The sequence below is a fragment of the Silurus meridionalis genome, chromosome 4 (assembly GCF_014805685.1).
Source record: "Silurus meridionalis isolate SWU-2019-XX chromosome 4, ASM1480568v1, whole genome shotgun sequence".
NCBI classification, from domain to species: Eukaryota; Metazoa; Chordata; class Actinopteri; order Siluriformes; family Siluridae; genus Silurus; species Silurus meridionalis.
The window spans coordinates 23014211-23036934 of NC_060887.1; the positions used below are offsets into that span (position 1 = coordinate 23014211).

Genomic DNA, 22724 nt, shown 5'->3' on the forward strand with positions numbered 1-22724 from the left:
AACCTACAGCTTCAGAGGCGATAACAAGCCTTATTAGACTCTTAGACTCTCACTTCCATCCTGCCCATACCCCCACCTATCCACACCGGTACACAATACAACCTGTTCCATATAATGCAGACCTAATTTTCGATATTCTGCTGTTCCTCCATGAACTAGCATGCAGAGCTGCATGTAAGACCCACTTGCATGTACTGTTATGCATTACTTGCATTTAGTATCCTTATGCAGGTTGTGTACTAGTGTTCTTTTATATGTTGCTCATGCAAGCTATCCTATAATTACTTATAATATCTTCCATATATAGCCATATATAATATGAAATTGAAAACACACACCAGGCATGTACAGAATTAACATTTGATTTCATTTATTTGTCAGTCACCAAATGATGAGATACATTCTCTTAAAAAAAGAAACAATGAAAGAGATATCTTTTTTTTTCATCTTAAAAACGTATAATACAATATTCTCAATATATAGATTTTTATACAAAATAAAAGGTCATGGAACAGTAAAGAAAGCGCAATCCTTTGAACACACAAAATGATGGAAGAAGACACGTAGTTCGTCACTTCCATACAATAACATTATAAGACTGCTGTTATATATTAAATATTTAATATTAGAGCTTACTATTCTGATATCTGCATTAACACGGCTTCTTTAAAGCATGTCTGATGAGTCAAGGTGGCTGGTACTGCACTGACAGCTTGCACAAGATTATGGTTAATAGGCAAACAGAGAAAGCAATGTGCAGTCTGACATATCAGAGGACTGGGGCAAATATAAAATAATGACAACAAAAATTGTACTAAGGATATCCCACTGGGTTATGGATTAGCGTCACAAAACCGGGCCAGTTTAGTAGCTTTATTTGAGTGCAAAATTTGATGAAGTAAGTTATCCTTGACCTTTTGCCATAATGACGCGGCCCATTTCCCTCCCGGCTGCTTTATGGAGCACAGCCGTGCTTAAGGAGTAAAGGAGCGAGTTTAGAAGCATGGGGCTGTATCTATAAAGAGCTCATACACACAAACAGAATGAGAGAGGGAAAGAGGAGTTGTTATAAAGAGAATGGTTCTTTCACTGGACGTAGCCACTGCCACAAATCACTGCAAGCCCTTATCCATTTTTTCCATTTTTTTTTACAACACAGAAAATAAGGCCTAGGCTATGTTGATGTTTACCTGATTTATTTATTTTTGTCTTTTTCATCTCTGATTACTGACATATAAAATCTAAATAAAGCTAAAAAATGTATGCATGTCTATTTCATAGCACCTCAAAATTAAACAGCACATGAATTTACAATACAACACTTCCCGTTTTTGCCACACACAAGAGAGACCAAACTGCTATTATGGGATTCTAACAGTTCATAAATGAAATTAATAAGAAACTAATGCCTTGCTCTTTCAATTGAAATTATTTTCTGTGTAAATGCATTTCCTTTCCTGGACAAACCGACAGTTCTACTAACTTGCTGTGTGCTGGATGACTGTGTTAATCATGCCCATCACTCAACATATGTGAGAGAGGGAAAAGAGGCCTTTTGATGTGGGGGGTGTATTCAATCTGCAATAATGATGCATCACTGCAGCATCACTTTGGAGATTAAAAACAAGACGCTGAATTTCAATCAAGTCGTTAATGGGCCAATGAAGGATGATGGGCCAGTCTGGGCTGGCAGGGGAGCTGAACCTATCGGTGAGAGAAGAAGGTGAGTATGTTCTAACATAATCTCTCACTGAAAGAGAAAGAGTGAGAGAGAGGAGAGAAAATAAGAACCACTGCTTGCTTGTTTTTTTTATTTCAGCAGAAGTGATCTACATTAGGTTGTTCAGAAATGTAACTATCTTTCTACCCAGTGAAAAGGTAGCATTTTTTATGCAAGCTGAATAACTTCACTTTGAATCAACAAAGTGTTTAATTTTTCGGCATATTGGTTTAATGGATATGAAACATGACAGATACAGCTCCTACCTTCCAGGGGCCAGCTCACCATTGTGTAAGTAAGAAATGGATTTGTTTTACGCAGTTAAAGTGCTCAAGCATTTAGTTTTGACTGGAGAAGAAGGCAATGTTAGGTAACACAGTTGAGATTGTCATCACGGTTCGTTCTGCAAGAGCAAAGGGTTAACATCAAGTAAAAATAATCGAACATAGGACCATTTCAGAAAACAATACAGAGAAATGAGCAGGCTGAGTAAGACAGAACTTAGAAACTGAAACTATGGTATTTCAGCTTGATTTTCGTTACGCACAGTGCATCTTCCTGGAAAGGAAGCGGTGCGCCCCACTCTAAGCAGGTCTAAAGGTAGTTGGATCTCATATTGTACATAGGAAAGCATGGCATCTTAGCCAGGCACCCAACTCTGGTTACCGTGGCTCTGTTGTGGGCCTGTGAGTCCCATACTCATGCCCATGCCCATTCCAACACCCATTCCCTGTGCCAGAGAGCAGTCAAAGTTAAAGTCCATCTCCTCTGTTGAGTCCATCATGTCATGGAGGAGAACAGACTCAACATCACAGTCCAGGCTGCCATGGAATATATCCAGATCTAAGTCTGCTGGTAGCCGCTCATGAGGGTAGCCATGATGATGGTGGTGGTAGCCTTGGTAAACACTACCCCCTCCCCCCATTCCCTGAGCTTGATGGTATGGTCCATCAGCCATTGCCTGCTGGTGTGGGCCTGGGTATGTCGCACTGTAACGGGGGTGAGGGTGTGGTGCAGTGGCTAGGTGGCAAGAGTCCTGAGAGATGCCCTGCATGCCAGCAGGGTTTGGGGGCAGTGTGGTTGAGGCAGGAAGGTGTGCATGGGCTGGAGGACTGTACAGGTATGGAGCTTTATTACTGTATGTTTGCATGTGGCCACTGATGGGTTGAGTATGAACAGCATGGCTTTGATTCTGATGGTTCTGGCTCAGGCTGTGACTCATGCTGTGATTCATGCTGTGGCTATGAGTGGGGTTATTGGCAATACTTGAACCAGAGCTATGGCTGTGTGATTGGTTGAGACTATGGGTGCTGCTGTGGCTGTGAGCAGAGTTATGATCATGTGTGCCATTGTGGGTGTGCCCAGAGTTATGGCTATGACAGTTCCCCATCCTACTGCTGGAAGGTGCCATCATGGGCTCATGCTCCTGGCCAAGCATCATGTCCTTAGCACAGTACTGAGAGCCTCCAGTAAGTAGACTCTGCAGTGTGTTTGTGCCTGAGTAAGTCTGCATGCTGCCAGAAAAGCTAGAGGCCTTATTTTCCTGGATGGTCTGCAATGGTGTTTGGTGGCACAAAATGCTCATGCTTGCTTGTCCATAGGCTGGGCTACTGTAGGAGCTCTGAATTTTTGACCCACTGCTGTAGTGATATGGAGGCCGTTTGTGGCATGGGGTTTGTTGGTGGTGGTAACCTTCTTCTAAACTGATAGCTCCAGTGAGGTCTGCTAGCTGTGGCAGTTCCACAGGTGGGCAATGTGCCACAGGTGAGCGAGTACTGGAGGGACTGGGGTAGATGTGTGGGGAAGTGGAGCAGGACAATCTACCCTCCTCTGGGTTTTCTAACTCCTCCTCTGCCATAATAGGTGACAGACTCAGTGTGGAGGCTGCAGAGCTAGTCCGAGAGTGGAGATCAGTCCATGCCTCAAACTCCTCCCCAACACCTGTTGCTCCTGTCACAGGCTTCCCTGTTGGGCTAGTCTGCTCTGGGGAACCATGAAATCCTTGCCCCACAGTGGCCACCACCGATCTGCCTACCCCTTTTTTGCGGTTTACACGGCCTTTGCACTTCAGGTACTTGGTGCTGTTGTCCATGGAGACTGCCCGTCGCCGGGGAGCTTTCCCAGCCTTACTCCCTTCTGGGTTCAGCATCCACCAGGAGCTCTTCCCTGTGCCTTCGTTCTGCACCCGGATGAAGCGGGTGTGGAGTGAAAGATTATGACGTATGGAGTTCTGCATGTGAAGAGACAAAGAAAGAAAGAACAAACTATTACATTTTAAAAGAAATAGAAATATATAGAAAATAGTGAAATTGTTTTTTATTCATTTTAAACACTGTACCCTAATTTCATTAAAGCAGTTATCCTGCAAGGGATTCATTGCTTGGTTTCTTTGCAATGTAGCTAGCTATTAATAAATGGCAGACATGTATTTTTTTTATGACATGTATTCTGTTGTTTTGTCTGTGACAAGGGGATTCCTTTCTCAGACTGGTGTGGATGTCAGCTAATCTATGGTTCATTGTGCTTGGCTTGGGTTATGTTTGAAGCTTGTGCCAGCCTGGCCCTTTGCCAGTCTTCTTTCCCAGTCTGAGAAAGGAAATATGTTGAGTTGAGCCAGTGGTGAATGCAAACAAATCTGACAAATCAGCCTCCCACTCTGGCTAGATTTGCTTCTGCATCTCACCCTGTCTTTACTCATCTAACATACAAATGCTCCAGAGAGGCTCCTTGTTCTCTTACATTTAATTGACTACATTCTATTTTATTAATTATTTATCCAAATACAACTCAAATAAAAGGAATGTACATGCTGACAGGTCACATCACATATGTACCTCAGGTCTCAAGTGTCTGATGTTTGAATCAGGTTTCCTGTCTTGCACTTTAATAATCACTCAGATTCTTAGCTATAGGTTGCACAAGGAAAACACTGCTCTGCTATATCTAGGGAAATCATTGCAGTGCATTTATTAACACCCTGTCTGTATGTACTAATAGAATAAAATAATCTATCTATCAGACTTCTTACTGTGAGCATGCCCATCAAAATATGACATACTGTAAATTCCATAAACTGTAAAGCGCACCCATATATAAGCCGCACCCACTGAATTTGACAAAGATTTTTATTTTTTAACATAAATAAGCCGCACCTGTCTATGAGCCACACACTGAAACTAATGAACTTTACACAGGCTTTAACGAAAGACACTAAATGCAATATGTTGCGCTTCTATTAGGAGCATAGCGGTATTTTGGGAATAGCCTGCCACTGCATTCTTCCGCTATTACTGCGTGTGTGTAAGACTGAGGATTATGTCCTTTTTATTTTCTGATGCTCATTTCGTTTCTTTGACTAACCCATAACGCTGTTGCCAAGAAAAATAAAAAAGCATGAGTTTTGGAAACCTGTCTGTGCTTATGTGATTTCTGTAGCAACTGGAGTTTTAGTTAGTTAGTTTAGTTTAGTTAGAGCTCTCCCTTGATCCAGACTCAACACGTTACAACGGCTTGTATCTAAACAGTAGCCGACCAAGTAAGTCATTGTTCACTGTCTTCCTCCTTCCTTTCACAACTACAGTGGTACCTTGACCTACGAGTGCATTAATGTATGAGTTTTCCGAGGTATGAGCGGTCACTCTGTCAATTTTTTTGCTTTGTTACGCGATCAAAAAATTGAGGTACGAGCTTGTGACGCCGCTGCTAGATGGCGAAGCGAAGCCAGAAAGCGAAGACTGTAAAGAAAATTTTAAAGTTTAGGGATACGTAGTGTACAGGAGTGATAGTAAAAACAAGTTTTCCTTTCACCTCCGCTTATCGCTTCTACCCCCACCGTTTAAGCCGCGGGGTTCAAAACGTGGGAAAAATATAGTCCGAAAAATACGGTAAGTCTCCTTTGCTCAGTTCTCTCTTCATCATTCTTATGTTCATTTTGCATTTGCACTTACTTATTGTCATTGTTACTGTTTTTGGTATGTTATAACTCATTATATTTTGTAATTCCCTTTTGCACAATAAATATATTTGCACTATTTTTAAATGCTACTTTATCATTATCTAATATATTTTCTCCCATCTTCTCATTTCTCTTATTATTATATAATAGTCTCTTTATTCTGATGCAAAATCTGTGAGCAGCCAATCAGGTTTACATTTGACTGCAAGCTGTATTCTGTATATAACTTGTGTTTGTGACAAATAAAAATCTTGAATCTTGTATAATATTGTCATTTGCTAGATATGGGGCTAGACATCAAATTTACCAACCTAAGTACATTTCTGGGTGTATTTTGTAAATAATACATTGCCCAATTCCTTTTAATTTAATGATACATTAACCGCACAAGTCTGGCAGGGGAAAAAATGGAATATACTGCGTGTGTCCAACATTTACCTAGTGGAGCACCTTCCACTGATTATTTATAGTTGTTACAAAATTATACTCTTAACTGCTAATCATTCAATCATGAAGCAACCCATTTTGTATTCTGAAAGATACATTTAATAACATGTTCTTTTCAAAAAGTGAATGAATGATGGTATTAAATCTGTCTCTATGTATAGTATATGAAATGTATTTCCATATTTTTTTAACAACATCAATGTTTTTATAGTTAATGGATGTATGTACTATAAAGATGAGGTTGAATGAAGAAAAAGACAAATAAATAAATAAATCAGCATCTCCTGTCAGGTGATCGAAGAATGGCTCCTCAAGGTAGCACCTCTAACTGAGAAGGGTAACCATGGCAACAGTGTAAACGTGAACACAAAATAAAGCTTGAATCTGTTGTGGGGATCGCTTATGAGGAGGGAGGAGGAAAGAGTTGCTTTTTGAAGCTGCAGCTGAGCTCCTCATAGCCTTTCATCAAGCCACCAGGCCTGTGGTAGAACTTGCTGGGTATGTCAAAATATGTCATTACTGCATCACTACAAATTAAAGTCCAAGAGTCCACTTCACTGGGTTAAGTTTATATATTTTTATTTAGTTAATTATTTATTTATTGGTTGATTGATTGACAATAATGAAATTAATGATTATTATTATAGTTATGATTATATGTTGTGCCTCTTGTACTGAGACAGTTAAGTTCCTTTTGTTGACTGTCACACATGTCTGTTATTTTTGCTATTTCTAATTCATTTTGAATTCTTCATGAACGCTTCTTTCTGTGTGCAGGTCTGAATGGGCCTGAATCAGAAGATGAGTCAGGGGCTGTTTGGGCATCCCAGTCCTCTCACACCCCAGAAACTGCCAATTAGCACAAATCCCTGCTTCATTCCACATAATCCCAGACAATCATAGTCTAATTCTAGTTGACTCATGGGCACTCCCAGATAGGTGGATCCCTTGTTTGGGCAGGATCTGCTCCCTCTGTGACTCTAGCCTATTGCAGAGAAGAAACCATAAAGTGTTGAATGAATGATCTGGTGATAATCTAACTTCTTATTGTTCCTATTTTTTTAAAAGATATTTGCAAGATATTGAATGTCACTATATTGCTTAGTATAATATATTGATTTAATTTAATACAGTATGTATAGCATAAATGAAACCAGATATATCACTTTGCACAGTTTTTGTGCAAAGGCTCACACACTTCATTTACATCCCTAGGGAGCAGGTGTAAGCTAAATAGAAGTAATGCTGCCTACTGCTATTAGAAGAGAGCTCAGAGCCTATGTCAAGGGCCATAAAATCAAAGACCTCACCTTCTTTCCCACCAATAAAACACTTTCAGACACTGTTAATTAACTGGATACACACATACACACACTATTCTGCATACACCGATGCCTGACAACACAACAAGGAAACAAAGAGACTTGAGGACAGCTCTTGTTCAATTGAAAAAGAGTCCAACATCCCAGTTGCCCCTTTCTAAAAGTGTTTGAACTCAGCTCTCATTAAGGACTACAATCCTGATAGTTCTACTACCTCCACACCTCCTTACCCAAGTTGTCATTGTCCTAAGATTAAGAGCTTAAGACCTACTAACCTCCCAGTCTGACAAGTTTGCACTTTTTTCCAAAGCACAGGTGGCCTTGGCACTAAATGGGCTTTTCCAAGAGCATGCTTTTGATTGGAGCCAAAGGTCCAGACTTCCTGTTTCAAGAAGCCTCGCTTTGTACCCATTATCAAAAAAGAGAATTAATCTCTCCCTGTCTTCCTCTTGTCCTTCTTTTCACCTATTATGTACCCCCTATTCAAATCGATTTCTGCTCAATGCCACACTCCCACCCAGATTCATCTAATATTCAGAATGGGAGCATCCACATTGAGAATGGATTGAACCAATTTGACAAAGAATCCCAGTTTTTGAGAGCTCAGGGTCAACACAAAATAATCAACAGGAGACACCATGACAACAAAATGGAAAGAGTTTTCAATGGCTTTACTGAAGGAGGCCCACTGTCCTGTGCTATTTAAAGGTTTCCCTAACATACCTTGCCCACATACTCAAGAGCTTCAGCATTAGCTGCTGATTTTGATAATACAACCCCAAAAGGAAACAAAAAAACCTATGCAAGAAAGTGAAATTCATGTTGTAAGATTTACGACAGTATGAAAGGAAATTTCCTTTCAGTTACCATTTCCCTTTCTTGTATTTACAAGAACCTTTTAATGATGATCATGGCTAGTCTATCAGACAGCATTGAAAATTTGCATGAGATTTGTGACAGCGCCCAGTTCACAAGCTTGGCTGTGTGCCATCTGCCCAATGTCATTGCTTCTAGGCAGGCACTCAGCCCCTTCAGACTGGCATAGAGGGCAGCTGCGTGGAGGATGGGGTGGGAATGTGAGGGTGCAGCCTGGGGCCCACTGTGAGAACCATCTAAGTAGCACAATGGAGCTCCCATCCAAAAATACCGCTCCCTCCCGCTTCAATCTGCTACCGCCCACTGTTAACTCAAGTGGGCCCATGAAACAGGTCAAACTATTAAGGCCCAACTTGTTGGGTGTATAATCACAACTAAAAGAACAGCCTGATGAGATTGAGGCTGAAGCATGTAGCAAAGGAAAGAAACCACTCAACCAGTTCAGATAACATTATCACACAAAAGAAAGACTATATACCATGGCACACAGAGCAGCATCTGCCAGACAAGACCAGGAATCTTCAACCAGTCATTATTAAGCCATTTCATATGTCAGCAGCCATTACATACTGTCTCTCTATACAACCCATTAGTTTGATAAGCAAGTGTGTGTGTGTGTGTGTGTGTGTGTGTGTGTGTGTGTGTGTGTGTGTGTGTGTATATATGTTGTGGGGGTGAGGGTAGTATTAACTGCATTTACTGTGAAATGTTTTCTTTTAACAGCAAAGAGGAGGGTTGGGGTGGGGGGCAACTTGATGCAAGAGGTTTTGTTCGGCACAGGAATGAGTTTTGTCAGCAAAGCCCGTCTCTAGGCTATTGATGGAAATTAGCAGCGGATAAATATTCACATCCTGTGATTGATGTCACGGCTGGGCTTGTCCCTTTGAAGGAAAATAAAGAATGCAGAGGCACACAGATTAATGAAAACTGGGGGGGTAAATGTGTTCACACATTTCTCACAAGGAGGGGGGATTCTGAAAAGGAGCATAGAAATTCAGACTTCAGCTAATGCGGTTAGCACAGAAACAGCCGAAAAAAAGAATATTCCAACCCACAACATAAAATAAACACAGAACACATATGTAAAAATTGATCTATGATGAAGAGATTAAATTGTTTAATTAATCTGCTAATAACAATTTACAATGTATTATTAATTATTGATATGTGAATAACAGAACATGAAATGAATTGTCTTTAAAATAAATACAATCACATCTTCACAATGTCCACAGAATTCTGGGTGAATATGGTGTATTTAAAAGCAGAAACGAAAGTGGAGGTGCACATGTCTACCAGCTCTGTGGCCAGAAACTGACAGCCACTCTGCTGCGAGGGTAATGGGGTTGGTGGGTGATTCCTGCCTGGCTGTGTGATAATTGCAGAGCCCAGGCTGTGTTTCCTGCAGGCTGGGTGGATAGCGGGTGGCTGGGTGTGGATACAGGCTTGTGTGGGCTGAGTAGATAAAAATAGCAGTGCCAGCTTAGCCGAGCATCTGAGAGCTGGACAGGGGATCGGAAAATCCCCCACCCAGCACAAGAGTAGCCATGCTTTATCTGTAGAACAGGCCAAGAAGCGACCTGGGATTCTCGCATCCTCCAGTTCAGTCAAAAGCAGCTGGGAGTGCGTCACAAGCGCAGCATGAGGGCAGCTTTTCCAGCACTGGTCTGCCAGATCATGCCAGACCTTCCCTCCACCCCCCAGGGAGTATTCACACAACAGGTGCAGGAGTGGTACACCTGTGGGAGCTCTTGATTGCTCCAACCATGTGCACACACATACACACGCCTACACACCTTCTTTGTGAACTCGACTCACATTTTCCACAGTGCTTGCCATATACCTTGTTAAGTCGTGCACATTCTGAACAGGTTTTAACTGCAGGATTTTACAAGGAATAGCTGTAAGTAAGTGTAAATCAGTGCACAGCTTTGTGTGTGTGTGTGTGTGTGTGTGTGTGCGTGTGCGTGTGCACAAGTGTCTGTAAGGTTGGTCTATTTAATAGCCCACAGGCAGAGTGCAAGGATTTGATTATATTGCAACCTTCATCTGCCACATACAAAAAAAATGGACAAGCAACAATAGGACAAATGCAGGCAGCCCTTTTTTCTTCTCTCTCATCATAATCTCATTCATAGTCATAAGAATTTCATTTCCCACATTCTAAAGGTCAGCACACACCTCTGATCAGACTTTAATACAGATCATTCTCTGGGTTTAATTTAATTTCACCAGAGCAGGAAACTCATTTGCAAGACATGTGTTCAGCATGCAAAATTTATACAATCACTGATTTAATTGTTTCAGTTTCAGAGCTTGGGAATATGCTGGTGCAATCAGATGCTTAGACCCCTACACTTACACACACACATACACCTTCACTCTATAGTCAAAGGCTCAGGTAGTTCGATGAACTCAACTCATGAATGCGCTCGTGCAATTCATTCTGATGAATTGGTCAAGCAGACTTGAATACTTTCAAAATCACCTCCTTAGAAATCGAGCAAGCCTAGGAGCTTAAGGAGCAGCTCAGAGGCATGCTCACACATGCAGCTGATGACCAAGTCATGCATTGGTGAGCAGCAACCTCTTGCAACATACTCAACATATACGTGCACACACAAGCCTGGCACATGGGGCACTCTTAAAACAGAAGTACCAAGCGACCAGTTGCTAAGGAGACCCATGGGAAAGGGAGGGCTCTTGTTGCCATAGCAGCCTTTTCTCTCCCAGCCAACTATCCCTCCCCAAGAGAATGACATGGGGGAATTTGGGGGAAGGGAAGAAGACCAGGGGAGTTTACTCAAGTAAAGTACAGGGTGGGGGGGTTAATTGGTGAGGTGAACTGTATTGTGAACCTTCAACTACATGTTTAATCTATAACAATATACTGTATAAACCTCACAAATATTAATAATTTAACTGCAAACAAATTATAAACAAATTATAAAAGTATTATATTTGTGAACTAAAAATAAAAATGAGCCAATAAAGAAAAAAGAAGGTGATGGAATTCTTCCATCAATATCAATTAATTTCAGACACTGTAATAATCTGGTTCTTTTCCACGCACATATGGCTCACACTGAGAGACAATTCGGGTTGGTCTTGTCTCCGTGCAGACTATACTCATAAGAGATCTTGTTTCCATTCCTGGTTCTTTGGAAAACAGGGCTTCTCTAAATGATCTAGGGCAATGACATTATAAAATCTAAGATTATAATACATTGTAATCACATTGTAGCAAATGTAATCAAAATGGTTAAAAATTATCCTTATTTAAACTTCCTTCAGGTAGGAGCTACAAAACATGAGAAGAGTATCTTTTTAGTGGGTGTTCAAACTCATCAATGGACATGGGAACATTTTTCAACTCTAGTAGAGAATCATGTAATCACCAACAGTCCTGTAACACCTTCTTTTCTTTTTCACCTTGTACTCTGCAACAAATTATCTTTATACATATCATCTACACTACATGTAAAAGAAACCCTCGTCTGGCACATGTTTCCATGTTTTAATTTTGTATGGAAGTCAGATTTATATTAATATAGGGAACCGAAGTCAAAGTCTTTGTGTGCTCAAGCATACTTGTGTTCAAGCAAAAAAAAATTACTCTAATCTGAAATAATTTTCTACTAAAAACTTGGCAAATGTCCATTGTTTTATGTTACAAATTTTAAGGGTGACATCGCTCCCACTTTCTATTAGACTTTTGTAGTGTGTGATAGTGTGTAGTGGTCAGTTGAGTTGTCATTTTCACATTTTGGTCTTATTGATAAATCTCATATTCTCAAATGTTCAATAAGTATGGCCTAATCAGCTTGTAATGATAATGGCAGACTTGGCTGTTAAATGATTATGATTAGATCAAATTTCAGATTCTAACCAGCTGGGTTCAGAGTTAGTGGGAGCTGTAAGAAGACATAAACATGTAGGGACAGGGAGAAGGAAGGAAAGAAAGCAATTTTACTCCTTTTCTTTAAAGACAAAAAGTGGGGAAATTAAGAGCTATTTCTAGACACAAATAAGCCTGATTAAGGTACTTTGTTCTACAGTCTTTTGGTGGGAGCGGAATAAGGGAGAAGAAAGGAAAAGGGGCAAAAGAGTGTGGGACCAGTAAAAAGGGGCCTGTATAATATTGAGAACATAGATAGAAGATGGGAAAAGTACAATAGTCATAGAATAAGAGAAAAAAAAAAAGGTAAGTGAGTAGATGCTCTATACTCAAAAAGGGGCAATTGGCTCTCAGCTCCTCAACAGGAGCTACTAAAATATTAATGTGTGCTGCGGCTGCAGACTGCTGAGTCCAATGGCTTAAGTAAAACTCTTGCTCTAATGAGTGGGAACGTGAATGGCTAATGGCCCCACAGGAGCGCCTGATGTAGAGGTAAGAAGATTTGGGTGGTGCTTTCAGAAGGCAGGATATGGAGGTTGGGGCATGCTCCAACCTTTTACAGTCTCTTGAAAACTTAATAAGGACAGTCTTTAGTCCTGTCATTGTATGCTCAGTAACCCCTTATACCCCAACCTCCCTACTCCTGTCTCTATTACAACATTGCACACTGTATTCATAGAGCTTGAATATAAAATAATATTGCTCCAGAATTAGTGCAAAATGTTTATCTTGCAGTACAGACAGAGGGACATCTGGTCTTACATCAGCTCTCCTACTATTTCCTGAACACAGTCCCTGACCTTTATCAGGGAAGCAGTAGAAAAACATTTATAAAAGTTGAAATATGCGTAGATTTTAAGAATTACAAGGACATAAAGTTTCTTCGATTTGAATCACTGCTCTTGTGTTATTTATTTCAGAGTTCATGGATAAGTTAAGTAACTTAACACCATAGATTTCTGATCTCATATTCAATGTCATTGTTAATACATGTTAATTTGTCTTACACTGTGTGATGAGTATTTTCAGTAAGGCAATGTTACATATGGATGTTTTAATGTGATGAACAACCACACAGAACTATATAAGGACTTTATATGTGTAAAAGTCAATTCACGACATAATAATTGCATGTATCTGGGTGCTACTCTTGTATCATCAATTATCTCCCTATAATAAAGCATGATAGATGATGTAAAGTGTTAGAAAACAATGCACAATCTATGACAGACTAGGTTAAGGTTGGAGGTTACAAAATATAATATAATTCTTCACTTCTCTAACACACTCTCTATTACTTTGCACTGTTGACCCCAGGTACCTGAACTCCTCCACCTTCTCCACCTCTTCTCCCTGCAACCTCTACTCCTACTGACTTTCTTTCCCCTTCTCTTCAGCTCGTACCTCCAAATCTCTCACCACAAATAACAATATCATCTGCAAACATCATAGTCCACGGAGACTCCTGTCTGACCTCATCCGTCAACCTGTCCATCACCACTGCAAACAGGAAAGGGCTCAGAGCCGATCCTTGATGCAGTCCAACCTTGAACCAGGCTGTCATTATTACTGAACACTTCACTGCTGTCACACTGTCCTCATACATGCCCTTGTTTGGTCAAAACCTGTTGTCTTTAATTGTGCTATGAAAATAAAGCGTGACTTGACATGAATTTTTGAATTTTGAACCACTATCTCATGTGAGCATGTATATACTTTTACTATCTGTGAATACATTATTGTATAAATATGTGGTGCTATGATATGGGGCATATAACTTTCCCTATGCATGGTACAGTTTGACAGATGGCACAATAAAGCAAGTCTAAAGGAAGCTTAGTGAAGAATGACATACTTCCAATTTCCCAGAAGCAAACGCGTAGGAGGCCTCTGATACATCTGGTCATAACTGCGCAGACAAGGGCAGCAGCTAAGCTGGGACATGTGTTGAAGATGGACAGCTCTGGATTATGAATATGCACATGAACATGTCCATGGAAACAAGGGGTATTTTATCTTTATTGCATCTCTCAATTAGCATACAGGCCAAATCAGGATTAGGCCACAGTAGCCAGTGGATGCAGGGTCGACCCACAAATACATGCTTGAGAAAAAGGCTGCCACGACCTAAATCCAAAGCTTCTGCTTATCTCCTTAACTGTCATGCAGTTCAGCAGGAACCAAGAGCCTTGCTGTGCCACAGACAGGGAACAGGTGGAAGCCATTACCAACTCTTGGTTATAAATGTACTTCAACAACAAGATGAATAACATCATGAGAACTGATGTTATGAGGCATGCTTCTAGACATAGGTTTGGGCTATACGTGGTAATGTGTTGTTAGGTAACACTGGTGTTATAATATTTTAATGTGACGTTGGAATACTGATCGGTTGTGAGTTTAAATCCTAGCAACGACAATCCGGCATTGCTTGAGTGAGGACCTTAAACTTCAACTCGGAGAACAGTTCATAAAAAAAAAAAAAGAACTTTTCACAGATGAAACATCTAACAATGTGTGTCTCATTTTACACAAGTATTTAGCAACAACAACTTTTTTTAATTGTTCAATTTATAATTAAAATTTTTGTAAAAGCATTTACACATCTATACATGAGTACTATTTGACTTTACAACATTCTTATGAATAATGTATTATTCAGTTTTATAGTTATTTTTTAATAAAGGTTGTATTTTTTTTAAACTGTTCAAACATAAACTGACTTACCCAATTTTATGGGTATAGAGATAGAGATGCTTCTCTCTACAGACATAAATCACCTCTTCCAGTATGTTGTCCAGTATATCACAGTATCGAGCATTCTCTAATACAGTATTGTCATTGAGGAAGTGGTCAATGTGTGTGAATTTTGACAGTAACTGTGTGTGTGTGTGTGTGTGTGTGTGTGTGTGTGTGTGTGTGTGTGTGTGTGTGAGAGAGAGAGAGAGAGAGAGAGAGAGAGAGAGAGAGAGAGAGAGAGAGAAATATCTCCTGGCCAAAGACTGCAATGTTTCCGCTTGAGTGATACTGTCAGTGGGCATCACTCAGCCTGGCCGTGTGGCAGGGAGTGTGGATCATTAGTGCAGATGGATAGGGAGCAAAGAGGGGTAGAGGGAGGGAGAAAAGGGGGAGACACATTCGGAGAGGAGGAGGAAAAGGTGTGGAGAGGAGGGAAGCTCCTCTTAATATCTAACTTGAGAGCATTACACACAGAGCTATGCACTTTCCTCTCTGTCACACAATCATCACTCTCCTCCCCTTTCACTTTATACTAGCCTGTCTCCACAACCAATTTCTCTTCATCCCTTTATCCTGTCATATATCGCCATTCTAAGCAAACACCAAATCACAGCTTCCTGTGACTCTCCTCTTCTCCCTCTGCTCCTCTCTTTACTGCTTTTTTCCCCTCTGCCTTTTCTTCTTTGCCATATGTTTTCTTCTTCTCACACCCCTTGTCTTCCTTTTACTTTTTGTAGTGCTGGAAAGACATTGTATACCGCACATAAAGATAGCATGACTATATAATGTGTCATACAGACTATAGTATGTTTAAAAAAAAATTTTCTAAAAGGGGAGGCAAATACTTAAAAATGCACTGAGGGCTCAGCTGATAAGTGATAATAGAAGTAGAATTGGGAAATAACATGCACTCATTCTTCATCTTAACCAGCATCATATGACTTTAGCATTCCATGGCAGGTACCAGAGGAAAAGCAACTGTAGTACCATCTAACACACACACACACACACACACACACACACACACACACACACACACACACACACACACACATATATATATATATATATATATATATATATATATATATATATATATATATATATATATATATATATACAAACTCACACAGCTTCCAAGTTAACTTATATGTACAACACCTTCAACTCGTACTCCTTTATGCAGCACAATAGTGACCCTGTCCCTATTTCATGCCCTATTGTGCTACATGCCATCATTATTTTTCTTATTTTTTTCATGCTCTCTTAAAAAAGCACACACAGAAACACACAAAGCATGTACACAATTTAACGATCTCCTATCTGCCAATTCACAACCCTTTTTTTCTGAGAACTATTTTGAGATTTCTTTTCTTATCAGCCTTTTTGTGTTTATCGCTTGTGTGAATCTGGAGAATTACATCACTAACCCGATTGCTTAGGGAAGACTCTTCCTTACAGCTCCATCACTTCACGCCAATCACCCATTTTGTGCTTAATCGAGAGGCCTTCCTCTTATGAGCTGTTATTGCATTCATCTAATTATTGATTTATACCGGAAGCATAGCAATCTGGTTGTCTGGTGTACAAACCATGCACATTTCAGCCAGTGGGTGAGTGCCTGATGGGAGCAAGTGTGTAGATGGTGCCATAATGTGTGTGTGGTTGTGTATGTGCACTAATGGATACACACTTTATTCAAAGTGTGCTATTTCCCTCCTTCTACCTTACCTGCAACTCTATCCACCGCTCTCTCCTTCAATTTCTTCTCACTCCACTTTTCTCTCAACAGCAAAAAAGAGGTGGGGGCAATTTGGATGCCTAGGCTAGAATTCCGCTTCAAATCTACAGTCACCTCCTGGCAGAGTGGAGGTTAAGACAACCCTAGCCGTGACCTTTCTCAATCATTGAAAACCTGAGGAGGTAGCAGGCTACAGCCAAAATCCCTGAGCCTGCAACACATGCCTGCTCTCTTTTATTGTACTCTACCAGGTCACCAACATTCACTATATAGACATAAACAGAGGTGAATCTCGGGGGGGAGAGGGAGGGAGAGAGAGAGAGAGAGAGAGAGAGAGAGAGAGAGAGAGAGTGAGAGCATTGAAGACTCTGCACTCTTTTAGAAGCTGTCCATAAGTGTCACTCATGAAAAGAGGAGTAGGCATAGCGAGACAGTTGCAGCACAGTAGGTGCAGGGGTCTCGGGGTTGCACACTAACCAGCAGACAGCGAGAAGACACAAAGAGCAGTGGAGTGAGACTGAGAGAAACAGAGCGAGAACTGGAGGGAATGAAGTAGATGGATGACTCAGGGATTTATAGATTCTTAGAGTGCGCAGAAATGGCGAGAGGAATGCTAAACAAGAGGGGTAAACAAACACAGATGAAGATTTGAAGACTGAAAAGTGTGAGGGGAAAAACACAGGAGACTACAAGACTAAGAATGTGAGGGAGAGATGGAACAGAAGGATGAATAGAGAGAGGGAAAGAACAGGCTGGGTTCATGAAGGGCTATCTGCTTTCTTAAAGTTTAACATTCACATGGTCAGAATATTAAACATATGCTCTAAACCCGACCTACTTTTATCTACACTGACACACAAATCCACATAGGACTGCCACGTCTCAGCCATCTGACTCACCACCAACCCCCCCCTCAATAACTCCACCATCATTCTGGGCAAATAGTGACCTACTGCCAAAGCAACACACTTCTGCTACCTAGTGACCACATTAAATCCATAAGGAGCAAACCCTGTAAAATAGTGAAACCACAGTTGAGTCACTTCCAATGTCTTACACCTCCTACGCCAAAAGCTGTCCCACTTATAATAGGTCTGACATTGGCTCCTACTATGCTCCCTTACCAAAGTCTGACCACATGCCACATCCACAACCCACTAGTCCTGCTAAATATTGCTCCTACACATCCATAAAACAAAATCAAACTGCTTGCTACACAGAATAGAGCAGACTTTGGAAATAACCATTCTGGGGGGTTTTGAAAATAGTAAAAAAGATCTCACCAAAATTGCAAATCTTGCTAAAGATATGTGGAGCCTTGTGTTTATTACTTTAGTTTATTGGGAGCATTAAATATATGACTACATAAGAGCAATAATAAACATTAACTGAAATTTTAACAAATGCTTGAACTAATTTTCCAGGAAAGGGAATAGTTTGTGGGCCAGAGACGTGCAAAAGACACACTATTTTGGTTATTCCAAATGTGTTCCTGGTCAACCATTTTTAGTCATATGCTTACTTAAAACAGAGTACAAATCTGCATCTATACAGCAATTAGGGACTTTGAACGTTTTTTTAACTAGAACAGGTCTAAGATTTTCTTCTAGTTCTTGTGTCCTTCTATGCAGATATTATTATCAACCCAGGAGAAAAAGCAACATGAACACAAACTCAGTTAATGACAAGGGTAAGCAGTTCACATATTAACCACAGCCAACATGCCCTCTCTTGGCCTGTACTCTACTGTAGAGATAGACATTGAGATGTCACGCTTCATATTCCTCTCCCACTTTTGCAACTGGAGTACAGGATCTGTACTGATGCACTATTTCTGCTCCAGTTAAGCTACTGTGCCCATAATAAATGATGCCTGAACAGACAGAGACATAGCTGATCGTAGTTCAGAGGTTCAAGCATTCTGATGAACCCAGACTCATAACTTCACATAACATACAAGAGCTGCATATCACCTTGGCGAGAATGCTTAGCCTTCCTAAGCTTGTCAGTGTGCTTCAGCTAGAGAGGAGAGCAGCATGAGATATGGCACTCTAAGGCATAAATCACCTCGGGTACCTCACAAGACACATTAATAGCCATCAATCAGCACTCAGCAGCAGCCTACGAGCGAAAGCCATGTCGCTGGGTCTGAATCAATCCACACATCTCAGCGCACTCCCAAAAGCATGCTGTCAAGCTGCTACGATCATTTCACACTTTCTCAGATTTCCACATTCTTTCCCTGATACACGAGAGTTCATGTGAGTACTAACTTGCTGATAATTAGACCCTAGCTGGCAACGGGCACAGAGAAGCTCAATACTGTTGTACATGGAATCTGAGCTTTGGTAGAATCTGAACCCTTGTGACTGAACTTGGGATGCGCTTGGATTTTTTATTTCTCAACTACATGAAGATTTGGACTGATTAGCATTTAATGGAAGTCTGGGAAGATTTGGAGTTACTCCCTCATTCTGTCTCTGAGGGAGGAACAAGCTGTGTTTACCTCAGGTCTCAAAAAAAGGACATATGTACACAAAAATAGGCAGGTTACATATGTGAGGCACTGTGTTCATCAACATATTGTAAAAATTTGGACATAAATTATGATATTTGATTTTAGGCAAAATATTTATACTGTTAAAACTTGGCTACGATTTAAATGATATATGACTGGATGACTAAAAAACAGTATTTCTCAAGAATAAACCTCATTTTTTAAAGCTTTACACGCTTTTTAAAAGAGTAACCGTGTACATGTTGGGCCTTTTACAACTTAAACTAATTTAGGTTTTTTAATATTCAGATTCAAACAATTAGTAGTACTTCTTCTTCTTTCGGCTTCTCCCGTTAGGGGTTGCCACAGTTGATCCTCCTTCTCCATACCCCCTGTCCTCTACATCTGCCTTTTTCAAACCAACTACCTGCATGTCTTCCCTCACCACATCCATCAACCTCCTCTTTGGTCTTCCTCTTTTCCTCCTTTCTGGTGGCTCCATCCTCAGCATTCTTCTACCGATATACCCCATGTCCCTCCTCTGCACATGAATAAACCATCTCAATCGCGCCTCCTTTACCTTGTTTCCAAAATGTCCTACTGTACATGTGTGGTCCCTCTAATAAACCGGCTTCTTATCCTGTCCATCCTCGTCACTCCCAATGAAAATCTCAACATCATCAGCTCTGCTACCTCCAGCTCCGCCTTCTGTTTTTTACTCAATGCCACTGTCTCTAAACCGTACAACATCGCAGGTCTCACCACAGTCCTATAAACTTTCCCTTTCACTCTTGCAGATACTCTTTTATCACAAATCACTCCACTCTTCTCCACCCACTCCACCCTGCCTGCACTCTTTTCTTCACTTCTCTAACACAGTGGTCCCCAACTTTTTTTGCGCCACGGACCTGTTTAATGTAAGACAATATTCATGGACTGGCCTTGAAGGTGTGGCGGATAAATACAACAAAATAAAATGATACGACCAGCATAAAAACTGGTATTTTCGAAATATAACAATAAACGTAAATCCACTGTGTTGTTTTTTGTTCATTTTGCTAGCTTGGGGGTTTCAATTTAGCGGTAATGTATTATGTGTAACCGGCCGCAGCAGCCCCTTTAAGAAGGTAGCGGACAGTGTTGTGCTAGTTACTAAAAAGTAGTAACTAGTTACAGTTACTCGTTACTTCATTCAAAAAGTAACTTAGTTACTTTGTTGATTACTTACACCAAAATGTAATGTGTTACTGTTAAAAGTAACTTTTTAGTTACTTTTTTAAAGAACGTTCTTTAATGTTTCTATTAATGCCCTTTTATGGTCTACAAACACAAAACTGACTTAAACACAAAGCAATTTTTAAACACTATTTTATTTAAGTCAGACCAGCACAAACTGAATATATCACAAGGATTTCTGAAATAAATAACAAAACAAGCTGAATAATATATTCAGAATCAAAAACTAAAGTGGCTTCTGCATCATAAAAGCTGTTGTGTTGAGCTCTTAAAAATGTTCATTTCACAGCTTAAGTATGAAAACTATCAACAATGTAGAACAGAACACTGGGTTAGCTTCTAGCTTCTAGCTCCTTAGGCATGGAGGTCCTGGAGGATCTTCAACAGATTGGAGGTGCTGCTATCGCAGTAGATACGAACTTCGAACCAGAAAGACACAGCTTACATTTGACTTAAAATTTTTTGTCTTTATACTTAACTAAAGTGAAATAATGAGCATATTTCCACTTTGAGAAACTCGTCTTGCTCTCGCCTGGACTCGCCATTACTGCCGCACAGACCTGAATAAACGGAGACACGCCCACAGTGCGTCTTCTTCGCGTATACTGAGGGTTATCCACCAATCCTACAATGCGTCTCTGCTGTAAACAGGTTAGACTGTATTCTACACTTCAGCCAAAATTCATTCATTTAAAAAAGTAACGGGTAATGCACCATATGGTAATGGTAACAAAGTTACTTTATTTTTAAAAGTAACGCGTTACAGTATTAGTTACTGCCCAACACTGGTAGCGGATGTAGGTAAAACCTGTGACCGAGGCAAGCATCTTGACATGCATCAAGAATGAATCTTAGACAGATGTGGCGGAATTAATTTTCCGAAATAAAACATCGTTTAGAATCAGATAATAAATAAAACGGAAAGTTAGAAATAAAACGAGTCCACGGCTCGGGGGTTGGGGACCACACTCTCCATTACTTTGCACTTTGTTATCCCCAGGTACTTAAACTCATCTACCCTCACCACCTAAACAATCAGTAGGTTTACTAGACTTTCTTTTGGCTTCTTCCATTAGGGGTCGCCACAGCGGAACATTCGCATGTTTGATTTGGCACGTTTTACACTGGATGCCCTTCCTAACGCAACCCTCCCCATTTATCCGGGCTTGGGACCGGCACTAAGAGTGGCTGGGGTTGGTTCCCTGACCGGGGATCGAACCTGGGCCGCAGCAGTGAGAGCACCGCATCCTAACCACTAGACCACCAGGGGACCTAAATCAGTAGTATTACTAGACAATATAGGTTAATTGTTAAATGTAAATATTAGACATGCCTGTGAAAATTAAGTATGTTTATGAAAATGTGTTTTGTTAAAATGCTGGTTATGGTAATTAACTGCTGTCCATTTATCATGTATGCCATTTTGATTGCTAAGTTTGTTGTACCCACATACCCAGTGAATCAATGAGTACTTAGCTATGTATTATAATTCACATTAATCAATTAAACTGAATGTATATTATGTAAGTTGCCTCAAGATACAACCATTGAATGTTTTTGGCTATTAATAGTATATATATATATATAAACCCGTGGCTTAAACAACGAAGCGGCTAATTTATTGATTTTTCCTGGGTTTTTACCGGTTTCACAAACTTCAAGCCAAAAAACTGAGCGACATAACATTAGACCAATGAAATTTCTGAACAGAAACGAAAAAACGCACCTCACCTGTGTACTGAGCTGCACGGCATCGGGAGAAAAACTTCCACCGGTGGCGCACAACGATGACAAAAGCTAAACTCCCCAGAGAAATACAGTGGTACCTTGACCTACGAGTTTAATTCGTTCCGTGGACGAGCTCGTATCTCAATTTGCTCGCACATCAAATCAGTTTTCCATATTGAAAATACTTAAAATGGCATTAATCCGATACAACCCTCAAAATTACACCCCATTTTTATTTTTCGTTATTAAATTGGAAAATACATTTCTAAATAACAAATCTTGTATAAAAACATAATAGAAAGAGTATGTAAAGATATAATAAGGTTTTATTCAGTGTGTTTTCCTTGGAGATGAGACGACTTGAACTAATGAAAACGGCGCTGGTGTGTGTGTGTGTGTGTGTGTGTGTGTGTGTGTGGAGGGGGGGTAGAGGCGATAAGCGGAGGCAAAACTCATTTTTTTACTATCACTCCTGTACACTACGTATCCCTAAACTTTAAAATTTTTACTTTTACTTTTTACTTTGCTTATCTTCATTTTCGTCACAATCTTCGCTTTCTGGCTT

At 40.3% G+C, this 22724-nt stretch overlaps 1 protein-coding gene and 1 long non-coding RNA gene across 2 annotated transcripts in view; one reads left to right on the forward strand and one right to left on the reverse strand.

Moving 5' to 3' along the window:
- Positions 1–392: 392 nt before the first annotated feature.
- foxo6a (forkhead box O6 a) overlaps positions 393–22724 on the reverse strand; it is a 31354-nt gene continuing 9022 nt past the window's right edge. The window contains exon 2 of the mRNA XM_046846277.1: positions 393–3950. Coding sequence (XP_046702233.1) covers positions 2361–3950 — 1590 coding nt within the window. The 3' untranslated portion in view covers positions 393–2360. The remainder of the gene's footprint in view (positions 3951–22724) is intronic.
- On the forward strand, positions 6520–7143 carry LOC124383903. Its single transcript, XR_006925297.1, has 2 exons — positions 6520–6620; positions 6900–7143. It is a non-coding gene; the product is annotated as an uncharacterized LOC124383903 (long non-coding RNA).